This window comes from Diceros bicornis, chromosome 31, assembly GCF_020826845.1.
Source record: "Diceros bicornis minor isolate mBicDic1 chromosome 31, mDicBic1.mat.cur, whole genome shotgun sequence".
NCBI classification, from domain to species: domain Eukaryota; kingdom Metazoa; phylum Chordata; class Mammalia; order Perissodactyla; family Rhinocerotidae; genus Diceros; species Diceros bicornis.
In genome coordinates this window covers 21,075,499-21,096,017 of record NC_080770.1, presented here as the reverse complement: position 1 = coordinate 21,096,017, position 20,519 = coordinate 21,075,499, and the positions used below count along the sequence as shown (strand labels likewise).

Sequence of the window (20,519 nt, the reverse complement as noted above, 5' to 3'; positions counted from 1 at the left end):
CTAGCTTTTGTGCTACAGAGGATTCGGGCAACATGGTGTGAAAAGCTTTTGTAGTCAGCTTCTATTTGTCCTTTAATTTTCAATTGTAGAAGAAACTTTACAGTACCCTTTTTCAATATTTCAGAGTAAAATACTCCTCTTAACTCTGTGTTTCTTTATTTTTTCCCATATATCAATATAGAAGAAAAAAACCCATAATAGTGTGATTACTTGGGTCTTTGGAAAAACCTTAAGAGGATCTTTATTTAATTATAATCATATGATGTAAACACTGGGAAGGACCTTGGAGTGAGGTCCTTGACTTTATATTTGTGTAATATGTGACGTTTAATAGCTTGATAAAGGTCAATCAAAGAAACAGTGTATTGCTAGCTTAAGTTAGCAATTTTTGTATTGTATTGATGAATTTTTTGTGACTATGTCATTTTATAATTTAGAGTCACCTGTCTGTTTGTTCACATCTTTTTTACATATGAATAAAATTAGTTCTCATAAAATAGAGTGCCTCTATTTCTCATTAAATCATTTTAGCAAGTAAGGCTGAGTAATTTTTTATATACTCTGCTTTCTGAATCAAACTTTGGCTCACTGATTTCTGTTGCTAGGACTTTCTGTTAATAAAATTACATTGTTTTATAAAAAGATAATTTCCAAGTTGCCAAAATGGGATTTGATAAGATTTAGTCTGAATTATAGTTAAAACACAGAAAACTAAAATTAAAATGAAATTCCTTAACTTGATGACAGGGTACGTTCCAGAAACCTAAAGAAAATGTCACAGTTAATAGTAAATTAATTGAATTAAGTTAACTAAATCAGAAATTCGTTAATTAATTTCCGTTAAAATCAGGAATAAGACAAGGCCACTTTTTATAATGCTATTACTATATATTTTGCTGAGGGTCCTAACGCAGTGTTCTCAATCTCAGATACCTACAGTGGCCAGAAAGACAAAACAAATGAGAAAAGCCAAATTATGCAAAGACATTTCAGACATTTTCTCCCTCTGGAGCAATGTCCCCATGAGGGTCTGCATGACTCAGTTCTGGTCAGTTGTTGTCTTATGCGGAGCGTGTGTCCAAATTTGTGACACACTCAGATTTCAAGAGACATCAGGCATCCATATTTTATATGAATTTTAATGATTTGAATATGTTGATAACTAATTAATTTTTAAAACCTTATGTTAAATAAAAATTTTGGATCAAACAAATCTACAAATTTTTAAGTTAATTGGGTCCATGGGCTGTCACTTTGGAAACTCAGCATCAACCAATGAAATAACAGCAAAAAGAAATAAGGTAATCAAAACTGAAAATGAGGTCACACAGTTCATCACTGGCTGACATGTTCATCTACTTAGAAAAACCAAGACAATCAACTGACAGATTATAATGTTTATTATGAAAATTTAGTCAAAAATCGGCATAATACTACTTTCAAATATAATTACAATAAATAATTATAAAATATAACGTCTGCTTCATAGTAACAATAAGACTCTAAAGAACATAACAAAAATATGTAGTCTTTATGAAGAACACTAAACATCTTCACAAAAGACAACTTAATAAAGAGTTATAGAATTCATCACTGGAAGATACCATATTTTAAAGCTATTAATTTTTCCTGATTAATTCAAAAACTGAGTGAAATCCCAATCAAAATCTCAAGAAGAGTTTTTCCTGGAAACTGAGAGAATGATTCTAAACTCCACGTGGTTTGATATGTAGATGAGAATAGTCAAAGATTTTCTAGGGGTAGGAGAGAAGAAGAACCAAGAGCAAATATATCATAAAACTATAGTAATTTTAAAAATAAGATATACCCACAGAATAGACAAATATGTTAATAGAACAGAGTATTGAGGCTAGAATTCAGCCATACAGATTTGGTAATTTAATGTATGATGAAGCTGGAAGTTTGTATCAATAATGCAAATAAATTGTATTAAGATAAATGACTATCAATTTGAAAAAAAATGTTAGAACCTATCTCCCAAAGTCAATAGAAAAATACTCATGATAGAATTTTATGTGTATAGGATACATCAAAAACAAAGAGGAAAAGGATGCTGAATAAGCTAAAAATATTTTTAAAATTCAATTACAATGAAAGTGGTGACATGAGAGACTGCGATACAAGTAGAAGTGATGATATTAAAGTTGATTATGTGCTTGCTTGTATTGCTTTCCTTTTTTTAAGTAAAGGAAATGCGTTATTTTTCACTTCTGCAATTAATAATTAACATTTTTCAAAATAATATAAAAACAAATGAAATATATTTTTTTAAGAAAACACTGTGCTTAAAATTTCTGGACATAATGAAGAAACTGGACTTTCCTATTGCTATAAGTAACTAAAACCTGGACAAAATTTGTGAAACAATGGTTTTCAATATTGGACAACAGGCAATAGAGTCCTGGGGTCCTTAGAGAAAGGAAACAAATCTGGTGAGCTCTAGGGTAACTGCAGGCTTCTGCTGGAGAACATTCTGGACCATGGTGCAGGAAAGGAGGACCCCAGCAAGGCCCCATGGTTCTCACTGAGATGAGGATACAGAGATCAGAGTCAGGGTCTGAAGATGCTGTAGTCTGTGAAGCAGAGCACTGGAGCAGGAGGAGCTAGGCAGAGAGAAAAACAGAAGTCTTCAAAGAGTCCTGGGCAATCTAAGCCAGTTGCTCAATACTATGAATACTAAGTTGTGTATGTTCAGGGTGAAACTCCACCAGGCAGAGAAAAGAACAGGAAAAAAAATTTTATTTCTCATTCACCTTACATATTCCTTGCAATCTAGGCCTCTGCTTCACACAGTAACTCAGGGACAGGTCGACAAAACTCCATCATCTTGTAACTGAATAGACAGTCCCTTCAGCTGCCACTGCAGATGATGACAGAAACTGGAGAGTTGAATATGTTTTCTCTAATGCCTCAGCCTCAAAGCGGCACGCATGGCCCCCACTCACATTTCTGGGACCTCAAATTCTAAGACATACCTCAAACATTTACAGAGGCCAGGCAGATAAATTCTAAGATGGTTCCACCTAACTGAAAGGAAGCTGGGAAATATAGTGGATTAAATGGAACATTTCTGTAAAGTACTGTCTCTAGTATAACTTGTCAGTCAAGTGCTAATATATATCCTTCTCATTCCAAAGTTTGAACTCTTTCAACTAATTTCTCTAAGCAACATAAATTCAGAACATCACCTTGGTGGTTTCATAAAGATGATCCCTGTTTTTTTTAACATTTTTAAAGCTTCTCAAAGATTTTTTAAATGTTTTAGTCTATTTAAACATTATTGATGATGTGTATTGTGGTGATGCAAATATAAATAATAGTGATACAGAGAGATTAAGTAACTTAGTCAAGATAAATTGTTAAGTCCAGTTCCAAATCCAGTGTGGCTCGAGACTTGTAAATTCCTTTATACAAATTCCCTGGGAACAAGAAATGTAAAATCATTGGAAGTATGTAAGTTAATTAAATTCAATATAATGTGATACATTTAGTGATAAAGGAATTTATAAGTATGAGGGAGTATAGATGAAGAGCCTTTGGCTGAGCCATTTGGGTCGACAGAAAGCTTCCTGGAAGAGGTGACATTGAAGTTGAATCTGAACACATGCATAAGATGTTTCCATGTTAGCCAAAATGTAATACTTTCCAGGTAATGGGACCAGCATGCCAACAAAGACATAAAGCATGAAGCAGTACATTATGTGCATTGCTAAGGATTAAATAAATTATATAAAGCACTTTGAAAAGTACCTGGCACATAGTAATCATTTGGGGTAGATTTATTACATTGTGAACATAATTATTAGCCTCTCTATATTTATACCATTTTGCCTTCTCATTTTGACTCTGGGCAGCCCTTGTGACTCACTTTGGCTGATATAATATGGTAGACATGAACAGAGTGCCAGTTCTGAGCTTGGGCCTCAAGAGGCCTTGTTGACTTCCATTTGCTCTGTTAGAAATCTTTGCCATATGAATAAGCCCAAATTAGCATGCTGGATGACAGATCACTAGGAAGAGAGCACTGTTGTCCTAACCAAGATCATATTAGATCAAACTGTAGCCAGCTGAACCCAAAACATGTGAAAGATCCCAGCCAAGACCATAGAGACACCTACTCAATGTGCAGCTGACTACAGATGCATAAATGCGCTCAGCTGAAAGTAGAAGTACAATCCAGCTGATCCATAGACTAAAAACAAAAAAAATATTGTTTCATAATATTGAAGTTATGTGATTGTTTGTTACACAGCAATAGATAACAGATAGAGGATTTAATAATAGCTATCATTACCATTGGTCTCAAGAAATTTAGGATTTACAGAACATATATTGTGAGTCAGAAAGCTATAGAAAATGGTGATAGAGAAGCACATAGTGACAGTCATGATGTGTCAGGAAAGGAGCTCAGATTTATTGCCTCAAGCAATCAGTTGAAGTCCCCATAAGATGTATAAGTAGAAATATCCAATAGGCTAGATAGAGAAAATGAAAATGAGGAGACAAGTCAGGTTGGAGATCTAGATTTGGTGAAGATAAGTGTATAAGTGTTAGCTGAAACCAGGAGGGTAGGTGAGATTACCCAAGTAAAGCACATGACAAGATTAGAAGAGCCAAGAGTAGAGCCTAGGTTTACATTGTCTTTTAAAAGACAGAAAGTTGTAACAGAGGAGATTATAAAGTGGACCAAGAAGGAAGATCAGAGAAGATAATCAAGATAATCAAGAAATCATGACATGATGGAAGTCAAAGGAACAGAAATAACAGGGAAAAGAAAGTGGGATTTCTCCAGAAAAAGATGATTTGAAAAAAGGTTTTTAAATCCCATGCCCTTCCATTTCAACTTGAAATTATAAGAGAAATTTGAAATAGCAAAAACCTTTCATTAGAGCTGGAAAAAGGAAAGAACATCAATATATTTGACAAACTTGAAAGAATGTCTTTAGACTTAGGTTCCATGAAGACTGGGGTCATGACTCTCATATTCAACTATGTATCCACCAATCACGGAACCCAGAATGTAATTAATAAACAATTTGTTGAAAGAAATAAAAAGAAGGAAGGATGGAAGAAAGTAAGACAGTGAGGAAGGGAGGAAGAGAAGAAGGGAGGAAGGGAGGGAGGGAGGGAGAGAGGGAACCACAAATGAAATCAGACTGGAAATGATTCTGAGTAACAATAACTAATGAGCCTGCCTGAGAAAGGATTGTGATGTTGCATGAAATAAACAGAAGATACCTGTCTGAATACACTAATGCCTTTAATACGAGGTATGGATAAAAAGAAGGTGATCAGGTCATGGAAACTTCCAGTAGGAATCCCTTTCTCTGCTGTAGCTAGAAGCATTGCTAACAGTATCTCTGAGAGACTACATCCAACTGAATGGTAATTGTAGCAAACTGTCTCCCCGATGGAGAGTGAATTTTCCATGACATGGTATAGAATTGAGTTAATAAGAATTGATTCTGCCTAAAGGGGACATCCGAAGCTGCCACACATTGAGTGCATATGGCCCCTCATCTAAGGAAGCACCATTGTCATCAGGTCTCCTAGATTTATATATTTATCACAGCAGGGTTTTGACAAATGGCAGTGAAGGGTCTTGTAAACGAGTAAGCGCCTTATGACAATTTTCTGCTATATGAGAGTAAAGCATCTTGAGGATGAAGCACACTTTTTTAATTTGTACAAAGTCACCATATGGACAGGAGCCACCCATCGGCACATCTGCTGCCAGACTACCTCAGAGAGCAGCTGTGAAAATGGGTAAAGCAGAGTGACCAAAATCTGGTGTAGATGCTTTGGGTTGGTTTTTGCCTGTCGTGTAATCATTTCTTTTTTTGTAATAAACCAACTCTTCTCCCACTCTCAACAACAAAGTTTAATTGGTGTCTCCATCCATGCTCCAAGGGTAAGTGTATGGCCAAGACTTGGAAAATCAAAGAATCCTATTTTTTTGACAACAGTGATGATTTCAGGGAGGAGTAGTTGACCCTTATAAAATGCAATCTCAGTATGTACTTTAGCTGGAATTGCTGGGTAAAATAATCCTTTCTTTCCTTATGGAGTTATTAAGTATGTATGTTTATACTGCAGGCCAGCCTAGAGTCCCAGGGTACACTTAGGACACAAGACACTGTTATTATTTCCTAACCCTGTATAATTAATTCAAGCACTATCATTCTAGCTTTTGGTCTGATCCTCTCCCTCTGATTCATGGGATGGAGGAAGGAGAGTGAGGGATCTCTGCAGTTTCCCACAGAACTCTGTGATTTGTTTTATCTGCTAGGGTCCTACATGGCCCTTTATTTGTCCAGCTATTTGAAGTGACTGGTATCAAAATTATTTCAACATTAACTATCCTCATTGTCTGTTGACACCCTAGTGATGATTCTCTTCAGGAACTTAGAGGTTCTTTTTCTGTACAAGAAGCCTCACACCTGAATGCAGAGATGAGGGAACTTAAAATGGCTCCCTTGCCATAGAAATCACAAAAGGATTGTAGAAGGGCAGCCTTAGATCTTCCATGAAGTGACTTTGTAATTTCTTTTATTTCCCTGATCCAAAGATTGATTTTCAGACTTCCTTTCCTTCCTCCCATTCCTGTGCTTTGAGGGATTTCTCCTCTCCTTTCCTTATTAATCGTTCCTATAGTCTTTCTCTGCCCAATTCCCTTTGTAGTTTTCCCTCTTTACAGATAAGGTTGAATTGTACAAACATTCCTCCATAAAATGTATCTTTTATGTGACTGCAACAAATATTTCTCCAATTGGAGTAAGGTACCATCCCTCTCTAAATGAAAAAAAATTATCTTGAAGTCCAGTGTTCACACAAATTCTTTATGAATTAACACTTCTTATGTAACAAGGTGTCATAACTGAAATTTTTACTAGACACGATAGATGGGGAATTACAAAGTGTGTTCAAATCACCTATGCCTATCTCTAAACCAAACAAAATGATAGAGATAATCTCCCCACAAGTAGATAAAGGATATAAACCTGGTCAGAGTGGAAAGTGGGAGAGTGGTTTGTGAGAACATCTTAGGGGAAATTACTGTAGAGATATGCCTGCCCCTCACTCCAAACTTAACATGCCTGTGTGTGTGTGTGTGTGTGTGTGTGTGTGTGTGTGTGTGTGTGTGTAAAATGGAAGGGGGTTTCAAAGTACTATTGAGAACCTAGCATACAACCCTCCTATTGGTGGGACCAAGGGACTGAGATCAGAAACAATAACAAAACTGCATGCTTCTTTCCTAATACCCAAGTAAACATGATAGCCAAGGAAGATAAGCTACAGTAGGTAAATGGTACAGAAATATCCTGAAACATCATTTTCTCCCGCAAATATTCGTATACCCAAAAGTGATTCTCAACATATAAAGAAGATAAAGTTCCTTCTCTCCCACCTGGATAAAATTACCTCTTTCCTTTCACCTTTTCTCTGTCTTCATCATGCATTGTTATCTATTCTCCTTCCTTCCCTTTACTCTCCGTTCTGTATATGGCTGCTGCCAAACTCTCTTATAGCCTCTTCCTTCTCCCTTGGGAAGAGCAATGTGAAAGACCCTGAAAAGGCAACTGTCTGGTAATACTGCCTATCACACTCAACCATGAGACTCCTCCCTCCATCACCATTCACAGTATTTTGAGAGGCTTTCCAGTGACAGTCTGGGTTTTCCCTGGTATTTCCAGCTTTTATTGGAGTTTGAGGGTCCGTCAATATAGATTCCCAGTGAGGCAGGCTCAGGCACGATTTCCAGGGCAGCATTTTCTCAGAGCATCTTCTCTAACCCTCAGGTTATCAAGACAGCAACCTTAGTTCTGTAAGTGTCCAGTCTCATACGGATTAGCTCTTATTGTCACATTCATAGGGACAAGAATAAAATATAAAAAAATAATTGGTTCGTGACATACACCTACACAGTCATTTTGTCATTAGGCAGTGTGTAAATACGGTCAAATGTTGATAGAATTCAAGTAAGGGTCATCATCGGTTGTTCAAAGTGGTTACGGGCTTTAAGTAATTTTATTTGAATGTAATCATCTTAGAATAAGGATACTGAATATATAATAAAGGAATATATACTTATGGAATATATATGTTTACATCCACATATTTCTTAATTATTTGTGCCTCAACAGGAATATTTATCTTTACTGTCCTTGAAACAAAACTAAGCTGTTAATGAAGTAGACGTTAGAATCCCTATATATCATTTATCAGTTGAAGTCGTACTTTGCTACACCATAACTTTTCTATGGCATTTTTCACCTCTGCATTCCTCAGTGTATAGATCAGAGGGTTGAGCAAGGGTGTCACAATTGTATAAAACACAGCCACCGTCTTGTCTATTGGAAATGTGGTTGGTGGGAGAGTGTACATAAATATGCATGGACCAAAAAGCATGACAACTACAGCAAAGTGGGAGGTGCATGTGGAAAGGGCTTTTCGCCTTCCTTCTGCACTGTCGTGTCTCAGAGAGTACAAGATGACAGCATAGGACATAAGCAGAATTATGAACCTCACCATGCATATGGTCCCACTATTAGAAACAGCTAGCAAATTTTTTTTTTTTTTTTTGTGAACAGTTAGCAAATTTATCACGTGAGTGTCCATGCAGGTAAGTTTCAACAAGGGCTGCAAGTCACAGATATAGTGGTCAATCACATTAGGGCCACAGAAAGGCAATCTCAAAGCCAGGAAAATCTGTGCTGAAGAGTGGATACAAGATCCCACCCAGGCCAGAATCACCAACACGACACAGACTTGCTGGCTCGTGAAAGTTGTGTATCGCAAGGGCTTACAAATGGCTACATCGCAGTCAAAGGCCTTGAGGATGAGCACAAAGATTTCCATGCAGCCAAAGAAATGGGCTGCAAAGACCTGAGTCATGCACTCATTGTAGGAAATGGTCTTCTTCTGAGAAGGGCATCCACAATCAATCTGGGGCTGTGGTTGTAGAGAAGCAGCCGTCAGCAAAGGACAGACAGAGTAGGAAGAAGTACATGGGGCTCTCAGAAGCCCTGCTTGTTTTGATAGTCACTACAATGAGCAAGTTCCCCAACAGTGTCATGAGGTAAAGAATCAAGACGACTCCAAATATTGCTTTCTGCTTTCCTGCATCCTGTGTCAACCCAAACAGAATGAAGTCAATCACATTGTTATTCGTCTCCATACTAGTGGCCAAATGTAGGACACAGTTGACACAGTTTTAATCCACAGAAAGGAAAAATAAGTGACATCTTAGGAAGATAAGTGGGCTGAACTCTGAATTTCTTGTTTTTGCACCATCCTGCTATCTCCAACTGCCTTTAATCCCCTATGAATCTTTGTAAATCTACAGATGTCCAAGCCTCTCCCACATCTATCTGTTAATTCAGAAACTCATTGCATTGCGCCAAAGCTTGTGTAAAAATAAAAACTAAAAGTTCTTTAAAATTTTTGATTCCTACCAAGATTGAGAACTGCAGAACATGTACTTTTTTGGGCAAGTGATTTAACTGCTTGGGAATTAAGCCTTCGTTTGAAAAGTGGAGTACAAATACTCACCCTACCTTATTCTGAGTTTTACTAAGAACAAAAAACAACATTTTATACACACACATACACACATATATTTCATGTATTATGCGTCTTATCTATGTGCTTTGAAATATGAACAACACTATTTCAATATAATTAAGCAGTAATATTGTTGGAGAATCCCTCTAGAAGAAAATATTCTCACTTAGTTCACTCATTTTTGTGCCCATTATCGCTGACCCCTTCAGGTTCTTGGATGAAATATGCTTTATTTTGACAATCCTTTACCTATGCCTCTTGTGTTCAAGATGTTAGCTTCACTGATGGTCATGATATAACAAGTGTCTGGATAATACTTTGAGGTTGTCATAATTTGGGAAACTACTCTTTATCTCTTTACTATATTCTTGAACTTATCCCATTAGAATATTGAGCCTCTCTGCCTATGAATTTGATCTGACATAAAATTTCTAATATGCCTATAATGGAAGCAGTGTTTTTACTCCTATATGTCCATCTTTATTCTGAATTCCCCAGGATACTTCTGTAAAAACATTGTTTTAAAAAATTCCATAATTCCAATATATGATTTTATGGTTTTTCTCTTTCAAGTGCTTATTCATAGCATATATAGCTTATGTGATTGAAATCATCATATAATATCAATTGATGTTCTGATTTTGACTTAGAATTGTTACAGTAGTTCTTCCTATGTTCTCATACTTTCCACAGTTTAATTATCAATTTAATGGTGTGACAATAATGTATAAATTTTTATAAGTATTTGTTTAAGCTTGTCCATTGAAATATTTATATTGCTTTCAATTTTCAATCTCATAAATAATAATTCTACAAACAACTTTAGAATAATTTCCAAAGTACAATATTGCTGCCCCAAATGCTAGATATTATCACTGTTATTAATCAGTATTAAAAAGTTTTTCAATATTGTGTACTTTTTTATTAACTATATTTTATCATAGAATAATTCATGATCATCATAAAATACTCAAAGTAAGCAGAAGAATGTGAGAAGAAAAATTAAAATCTCCCTCCAAATATTTGAATCTATAATTCTACTCCACAGAAATAACTGCTTTTAGTTTCTTGTATGTCCCTCCAGAAACATTCTGTAAGTATACTTACATATGTGTATATCTCTATATCTTTTTTTATATACAATTATGGCCAATATTTCAAGTTTGATGACATTGCAGGAAAGCTGATGAACATGCAGACAAAAAAAAAGGTTATCTTGTGATGTTATTTTATTACTTCACTTGGTTAATAGGAAAAAACTGTATTTTCATAATATGCATATAAATTTATATTACCAACAAAATTTTACATTTTTACTACTTTTTCTTTTTTTTTTTTTTTTCTGAAGAAGATTCATCCTGAGCTAACATCTGTGCCAATCCTCCTCTATTTTGTTTGTGGGTCACTGGCACGGCATGGCCGCCAATGAGTGGTGTAAGTCTGTGCCGGGGTATTGAATCTGGGCCACTGAAGCATAGTGTTCTGAACTTAACCACTAGGCCATGGGCTGGCCCCACATTTTTACTACATTTTTAACGAGCATTTTGCCCTTCTGAGAATCTTTTATCTTTTGTCAGCTTATATTTTGCAATCTTGATGTTTTATCTAGGATGGATGTTAAAATCGTAAAGTAATTACATTTCTTGGTTAAGAATACAGTTGCTGGAGTCAGATGACGTGAGTTCAAATCGCAGTTCCACTATATACTAGCTGCATGATCTTGATAAAGCCACTTTAGACATAATCACGGTTACTATGCAGATAAAATGAGACAAACATCTGGCTCATAACAAGTTAAGAAGAACGTAAATCTCAGCCTCTGCTACTTCCACTAGTATGATTTGCTTTTTCTCTTTTTCTGTTACTTTTTTTTTTCCTTTTTATAAAGTCCAAGCTGTGACCTTCCCCATTTTAATTTAATCTACTTTTTGAAAATATTGTAAAATTATAGTATTTATTCACTTATCTTCCGTAATTCCATAATTATCTTTCATTTCAAATAATGAGTCAAAATTACCTGGAGTTATTGTGAGGAATGGGGACAATACTCCCCTGTTCTTAACAATTTAATATGACTTTTAAGATAAATGTAGTTAAGATCATTAACGGTGTTAGTCACTGTGTGATTGCTATTAGAAGAGTAGACACCATCTCCAGAGAGAAGAGTACAAATTCCTAAAGGTAGATAAATTGGTAGTGAAAAATTCAGAATTGTTAAAGGATGAACTATAACATTAACTGAAGAGAGTCAGGTTCAAATGCAGCTTCTCTAATACGCAAATATTCAAAAACGGGGCTGAGATGGGTTAGCACAGAGATCAGTGCATAAAGTCTGAAGCCACACTGCCTGGATTCACACCCCACCTAATTGCCCAGGATGAAATGATATTTACAAGTCCCTTGACATCTCTGTGCTTCATTTTCTTCACTTGTAAATATAAATAATAAAATAACCTACCTTTTAGAGTTGCTATGAAGGTTATATAATTCCATATGTACAGAAGCATATAGAAGATGCAGGTATTCGGTTCCTGCATATGGGGTGGTTACTTTCATTATGATTATTAGTATTGGCTTTTCAAGAAGTACATTCCTTCAAAAATATTAACTCAAATTATTCATATACCTGTAATATACTGGCACAACTGTTTTAAAACATTAAGTTCCTTTGCTGAGTGGCTGAAATCTTATCAGATTTCTGATAATCAGAAGCTAAGAATGACAATTCCAAATATCTTTAATAAATATTAAAAATAAATAAAAAGTGCATAACAGCTTCAATATATGCGGCCCATGATGAGAGGAAAGTAGAAATACAATAGGACCTTGACTATGAAAAAGCGTGGGACACAGATATATTAAAATCAGAGGAGTGAGGACATTTGAGATGATAGGGCAAACTCTATCAGGCAAAAGAAAGAAGGTCAATATGAAACCTCCAGTTTAACCAGACTCAAAAATCACAGTAGAAAGGCTTGGAAAAGTAAGTTGTCCTCCTAGCTGAAGCCCATGAAAGCCAGGTTAGGACATTTGAATATATTTTTGTTGGTGAAATATAAAATTTAGAGGCATAAAAACATGAGAGCAGCTTTTATTAAGATTTATTCAGCACCTAAGAACAAAAATCATTCAAAATTTTTTAGCAAAATTTAGTCATTTTATTTTTTTTACTAACTTTAGTCTAACTGGACTTTGAGGTCATCTGTGATGAAGTGCCTACCTCCTTCAACATGTCAGAGCTCCACTACAGACATCTGTCTTTCCATACCCTACACTTAAAAACTCAGTGGAAAGCATACAACTGGATTCCGTATGGCCCCAACAAAATGAAGATTGGGCCTGCGGGCATCCAGAATATCATTCATCTGAGGCTTAGGACTTGTTACTTCCTTTCTTAGAGAAGATCCTCAGTGCTCACTCTCAATTAGTCTCTGTGGGAAATAGCAAAATTAAATCTCTCTCCTCAACTTTAACAGGGTCGTATTTTATTATTGTTGTTTTTAAGACTTTATTTTTTAGAGCAGTTTCAGGTTCACAGAAAAATTAAGAGAAAGGTACAGCGATTTCCCATATAGTCCCTGCCCTCACACATGCACTCCCTCCTATTATCAACGTCCCCCACCAGAGTGGTGCATTTGTTGTACTTGATGAACCTACATTGACACATCATAATCACCCAAAGTCCATAGTTTACCTTAGGGTTCTCTCTTGGTGATGTACATTCTATGAATTTGGATAAATGTGTAATGACATATATCCATTATTATAATATCATACAGAGTATTTTCACTGAAAACAGACTTAGCAGAACAAGAATACAGTAGAGAATTCTTAGAGTTTATGGCTGTGATCTAAGTGAGAGATGGTGGCAGCTCAGTGCACGACGGTAGGAGAATTAATGGGAAAGTATATGACATTCTGCATATATTTTGAAGGCAAGCACATTTTTTTTTCTAACAGGTTAGCTGTGACCTGTGATATCATCAACTTTGACTCCATGTTTTTGGCTTGGGAAACCGGAAAGATGGAGTATCCTGGGGAAGGTTACAGATAGAGTATGTTTAGGACAAGAACAAGCAGTCATTAAATACAAATATAGATATATATAGATATATAAAGGAAGATGTCAAGCACGTTGTTGAGTGTACGAGTCTGGCATTCAAGTGAGAGGTCTGAGATGGAGATATGAGAGTCATAGAGATGATATTTAATGCTACAAGAACTCTTCATTTTATTTTAGAGTTTTAATATAACATACGAAATGAAACTTCTTCTCTGAGCTTTTGTGTCCCAAACAAATGCATTTTCAGAGATATCTCAGTGAATCACAGTTGATGGAAAAAAGAGCCCTGATCATGAATCACTTTTGCCCAGAGGAGAGTCCTAAAATTCAAGGAATTCTCCACTCCATAATCTCATTCTCATTACTACTTCTTCTTTCTCCTTTTTTCTTTTCTTCTCTCTGCTTATACAATGTTATACGATAGCAATTAATATCAATACTAAGTTTGAGGCAAAGCTGGCAAGGCAAGTATCTTATTGATGCCTTATGTTACAAACCAGAAAATTCCCACCTCATGATCTATAGGACTTGTGCTTTGAGATATTTTCTAGTTAAGAATATGAGCTTTAAATAAATCTTCCAAACTTTTATCATCAGAGTTTGAAGGTCCATCAGTGGCATTATCCCCAAGGAGTCATGCTCGTACAAAACCTCTCAAAGTGGCATTTATGGGTTCATCTGACACACTTTAGGGTCTCAGATCCATAGAAAAATGGTCTTGATTACATTTCTTCTCAGAGATAGACTCATTGCCCACTCCCTCATGGACTGGCTCCTCTTGTCCACACTCATTAGTTAACAGTACATGAACCAGAATGTAAATTTAATGAGGTCCATGAGAAATGTAAATCAAAACACAGAAGTGCTTACCTCAGTCACCAGTCAGTATCTTTCTCTCCAGGGAGGAAAATCTCTACAAGAAGCCCAATTACCATACAAAGTTTGCTTGATGAAGGTGGAATTCAAGAAGACATAGCCTGAAACATTCCTCCTAACCCAGAAATGTACCTGCCAGGCAACTGGCCAGTCTTTTACACTAGTCAGTGAAACACTTCCCTGCACTAGGACTATACCTGATACCTAATGAGAAATTTTGCTTACTTAATATATTTGTTCAGTATTTCCAAGCTGGGAATCTCAATTCTGTAGACATCTTCTCTTTGTGGGCAGATTATTATCACATTAGTTCTGTTTTTTATGTCAATTGTTGCCTTTTTCATATACATGATCTCATCCATGAGGTATTGATTTTTATAATATAACTCTCACAATTTTATAAAGTTGTCACCAATTCATCCACCACAGATTAGGGAAGTACCCACAGACTTAAATTACAAAAAAATATGTATATAAAACCAATAGTATGAAAAAAAATAATTAACATGAACAAGGAAAAAATATGTTAAATTACATAGAGAGAAATTATGAGTCAATGCAATGAATGTGTTTGTTATAACTAGAATTGTCCCTATTTGAATAGAAGGTCATGAGTTATCTCCTTGTACATGTTTAAGAGGCAAAGGAAAGGCCAATTTTTAAGGGAGTTACAAAGGGGAGACAAGCATCAAATAGAGGCTTAATTAATTGATATATATATATATATATTTATATTTATATATAAATATACTCCCTTGGGATCATATGTTTCTTGTAGTGACTCTGGGCTATTCATTGTTGAGCCAGAAAAGATAAGATCTGGATTTAGTAGAATGCAAAACTGATTTGCCAATGAAATGAATGAGTCAAAATCAGGGACCAATTTTTCAATTTGGATCAGAAACATAGAAAGGGCTAACACCAACCAGGCAATGTACAAAGAGGGAGATAAAGCTATAGTTACAACAGGATCTGGCTCATAAGCTGCAGTGCAGAGAGAAGAGAGGAGTGGCCTTATCCTCCCACAAATATTACTGTTCTTGATGTTCTGACACTTTTTGTGATATTGGCTGAAAATAAAATGTGTCTGTGCTCTGCCATCATTCTGCCTGTTTCTTCAAACATCTTACTAAGAGAAGACTAGTTTGCCCACTTTGGGATGAAAATAATTTCTCTTTTCTATCAATCCAATTTTATTTAAACTGTTACAGAATTAGCAATTGGAGTCTTCTGCTCTTTGCCACCTCCAGTTGGAGTTTGTTGCACCATAATTTTCTCATGGCATTTTTAACTTCTGCATTCCTCAGAGTATAAATCAGAGGGTTCAGCAAGGGTGTCCCGATAGTGTAAAACACAGCCACCATCTTGTCCACTGGAATGTGGTTAGAGGGTGAGTGTATGTGACTATACATGGAACAAAGAATAAGTTGATAACAATAATGTGGGAGGTGCAAGTGGAAAGAGCTTTCCTTCTTCCTTCTGCACTGTGGTTACTCCTATATAAATATAAGAGATAAGCAGGATTATGAAACTCACCAGGCATATAACCCTGCTGTTAAACACTATGAGTAGATTGATGACATAAGTATCCATGCAGGCAAGTTTCAACAAAGGTTGCATATCACAGAAATACTGATCGATAAAACTGGGGCCACAGAAGGGTAATTTCAAAGCCAAGAGACTCTGTGCTGAGGAATGGGTATAAGACCCCACCCAGGCCAGTTTCACCAATGCACCACAGACACGCTGGATCATAATAGTTGTGTATCTCAGGGGCTTACAAATGGCCACATAGCAATCAAAAGACAAGAGGATGAGCACCAAGATCTCCACGCACCCAAAGAAGTGACCTGCAAAGATCTGGGTCATGCACTCCTTGTAGGAGATGATTTTCTTCTCAGATACAGAATCTATAAGCAACCTAGGAACAGTGGTTGTTGAGAGGCAGGCATCAGCAAAGGATAAGTAGAAAAGGAAGAAGTACATGGGGCTCCTAAGCATCCGGCTCTATCCTATGATCATCACAATAAGTAAATTTGCCAACAGGGTTTCAAGGTATAGAAATAAGAAGACACAAACATATTTTCTCCTTTAGAACATCCTGTGTTAACCCAAGCAGAATAAACTCATTCACACTGCTATTCAGCTCCACAGTTGCAGTGAATGTAGAAAGGACACAGGTGAGAAATGGTTCATCGGCAAAGAAAATTGGAAAAATGGTGACTTGGCAATAGCAGTGGACGTGGATTCTGAATTCCAACTTTATAGTTCTAATTCCATTAACTCAGTGGTCCTCAAAGTTTTTCATGCATTATAGTAACTTGGGAAACTTTTTTTAATGCCCATGTCTATGCTTTAACCATGGGTCTTGATTCAAGGTCTTGTGCAGGCCAAGATTTTTGGGGGAAAATATAAAGCCCTCAAGTGATTGTGCCCTCTGCGGATGTCTGAGAACTAATGGCTTTGCTGTATGATCTTGATCAAATCACTTTAATGTCTTGAAACTTTTTCTTCATATGAAAATCAGACTTACTAATAGACATTTATGAAGTATATGTATATTATGTATATGTATTATATATGTATATGAAGTATATGATGTATATATGCATGTAATTTATATATACCTCAACTGCTGAAAAATAATATCTCTATATAATTGTAAAATAATACATTTGGAGATTCTCTATTAGGAAAACACATTTCTTGATTTGGATGCCAATATTCATCCATTTTTCCTGACCCCTTTAGTATCTTGGTTTGACTGTGCTTTAAGAAGAAATTATTTCTCCAACTTTAGGCTCATGGTGGCATAATTTTACCTTCATTGTCAGTCATGGCACATGAGATATTTGAGTAAATCAGAGAAGTTGGCATTATTGAGAAAATTACTATATATTTGAAATAATCTGTAACTCATATTAGACGCATGGTATCAAGTTTCACATCCTATGGATCCAAACTTATGTGTTGTTTTTTATATTTCTATAACCTGAATAATCTTTACTCATATATGATTCTCCTACCACTAATTTCCAGAGGTTTGTATTCTTCCAATTTTTATCTCTTTTAAAATATAATTTTAAAAATTTATTTTAGACTTTCAACATACAGCATACAAATATTTCCTGCTGTTCTACTCCAGTTTTTATTTATATACATACATATCTATATAATTTCAATCATCCTGTAATATTATTCTACTGTCTTATTTTTATTTTTGATATTTAAAAGCCTTTTACCATGTAGTTAAAGAGTATTCATAACACAATTATACATTTTAGCAACTGTAAATTAACATATCACAATCTCATAATATAAATTTTACAATTTATCTTTATTTAACTTGCTTTCAAATTTTTACCCTAATAAAAAACTTTTCAATAAACCTCTTCTCATTTATAGCCTGTTTTTTTTTTGATAATTTCATAAAAATAAATTTCCAGGAAATTGTTTCCATAAAATATGAATATTTTCATAATTATTGATAGCATTTCAATTGGGTTGTTTCAATATTTGTTAGAAAATTTTACTTATAAAATGAATATATTTTAATAAAAAATAACCTAAGTGAAAAGTAGATTACAAGGTGAAAAAAAGCACCCTTCCAAAATATCTAATTTACCAGTCCCACACTCAAGAAATAACTGTTAGTTCCTTACACATTTTCAGGGTTATACATGTATATATGTCTGGTTAAATATGCGTTTCAATGTACAAATTGAATTGTTTACATTGTTCCTAAATTATAGCAATATGGCACAAATTTCTAATAAAAATCTAGCTTGGGACATTATCTTATTAGCTTGGGTAATAGAATTAAAATTATTCTATATATTTCATATATAGAATATATATGTGATATATAGAGATATATATTTCATATGTGCGATATGTATCATTTAATCAATGATATAGTATAATGGTTTGCATATTTTTACTTATTATATATCATTTGTTTTAAATTATGTATATCTTTTATGAGTTAATTTTTTGACATTAAGTGTTGAGCTCTTCAAGTTTTTTTTTTTTTTTTTTGCAGTAAAATCTATGAATTTTTATCTCCTTTCCATTTTAGTTTATTACTTCAATTTGGGAGTTATCATCTTTATTCTGTCTTATAATGTTTATATGTCTTTTAATATTAATGACAAATGATCTAGAATGTATTTTAGAATGTGTTTGGGGATATTCTTCCTCTTTCTGATTAATCACCAATCCTTCAATGAATCAATAACACCATCAAATCATCATATATTTACTCAGAACCTACTCATATCTGCAGTCACTATGGTGTGGCATGGAAAGTTGTCCTCAATCTCTTTACATTCAAGTTAGAGGGATAACATACCTCTAGATATGCTGATTAATTACATAAGAATTACTTACAGCTCTGTGTGATAATACCAAATGAATTTTGATTCCAAAAGTAAAAAGATCCCTCGAGAATGAATTGATTGGTCAGTAAAGATTCAAACATGAGAAAGAAGTGGAGTTATGGCTTTAAACGTGTTAGATTGCAGTTTCCAACAAGGTTCTCTGAAACTCAAGTGTCCAATAAGCTTATGCTGGGTCTCCCTAAGTAGAATAAACATTTCAATATTAGTAACTCAAATTGTTCATTTACCTCTAAAAAATATACACATCTAAATAAAACTTTTCTTCGCAGTCCAGCTAAAATAATATTAGTTCAGTGTTATAAACTAGAGATGATGTAAAAACAAGCTTTGATTGGCAGTTCCAATTGTCTCTGACAACTACAAAAGAGAAAAATGAATTAATGATTACTTAGTTTCCACACATTAGGTTCATATAGGGGATAAAGACAAAAGAGAGGGTGATTTTTGCTGTGAAGAGAGGAGAAGTTGGATGAGAAGAGTGAGCAAAAAATCCTGAGAAGTGGAGAAGCATGCATTGCTTCAGGTAAACACAGAGATGATCTCCATAAAAAGTAGACTCATTAAATCAAAAAGCTGTAAAAGATACATTTGTAGGCAGATACTCGACCACCATGAAAACCAGGCCATATAATTGTATTTTGTTTTCTTTTAAATAAGCAAAGAGAAGATCTGGGGACATAGAGACAGGAAAGCAGCACTTGACAAGATGTATGCGTTAGATCAGATCACCCCACCTCAGATGTTGCCATTGGATTCAGCCGTTATTTCCTAACACTCCTGGACCATCCTACTTCTCTAATTTTGGAAACATCACAATAGTGGAACATGCTGTTTTCCCTTCCTTAATCCTTAATTTTTACTTTTACCTGTGGAAATTTTAACCAGGTCAAATTATATTTGGTACCAAAAGTCTTCCGCTATTTTCCAGATGAATAGACATCTGCCTCTATCTCCTATACTACAATATGCTCTATTAAATACATGTATTTAACTGAATGAGGCAAACCTAGATTATATATTATTCTTGTCCTATAATCTTGTCACTTAAACAGATTTTCACTTCTCTTATTTCATTTGACCTGGACATTTTCTTGCAAGGTGAGTGTGGCCATTTGCCTTGTTCTTTTCTGTGTACAAAGTCTGACCTCCGATACAGAAAGTTTTACCGAGTGTAGTCAGGCTAGAACTAGAGTGGGATGCTACTGGATAGCGTCTCTCTCCAGCACTTACCCTCCGTGTCATATAAAACACAAATCCCGATCATCGCATAAATTGCGTCCTAGAAGAGACAAATCCTGAGCCATCAGAGAAGGATGCCAATTGATATCATAATTTCCTGTCCTGACTCCAAAATCAAGTTCTGTAAACTGCATGGTGAGACAAATATCAAAGCAGAAAACTAGATACCTAAGTGAAGAATAATGAAGAAGAGGAAAGGACAGGGATTGAATGAAGTCAGAGTAGGAGAGAGGAGAGTGACAGTGAGCAGACACCAGAGAAAGAAGAGTCGGGGGATAAGATGCAGAAAGATATAGAGAAGAGAGAGAAGAAGAATTAATTCTAAAAAATATATATATATTAGAAAGGGTAGTTTG

At 35.1% G+C, this 20,519-nt stretch overlaps 1 protein-coding gene and 1 pseudogene across 1 annotated transcript; both read right to left on the bottom strand.

Moving 5' to 3' along the window:
- Positions 1-8,229: 8,229 nt before the first annotated feature.
- On the bottom strand, positions 8,230-9,199 carry LOC131395435 (olfactory receptor 4C11-like). The gene is given in 3 exon segments (XM_058527311.1): positions 8,230-8,948; positions 8,951-8,974; positions 8,977-9,199. Coding segments are annotated over 3 exon segments (966 nt in total).
- A 6,530-nt stretch (positions 9,200-15,729) lies between these two features.
- On the bottom strand, positions 15,730-20,188 carry LOC131395434 (olfactory receptor 4C11-like; annotated as a pseudogene).
- Between the last annotated feature and the right edge of the window lie 331 nt (positions 20,189-20,519).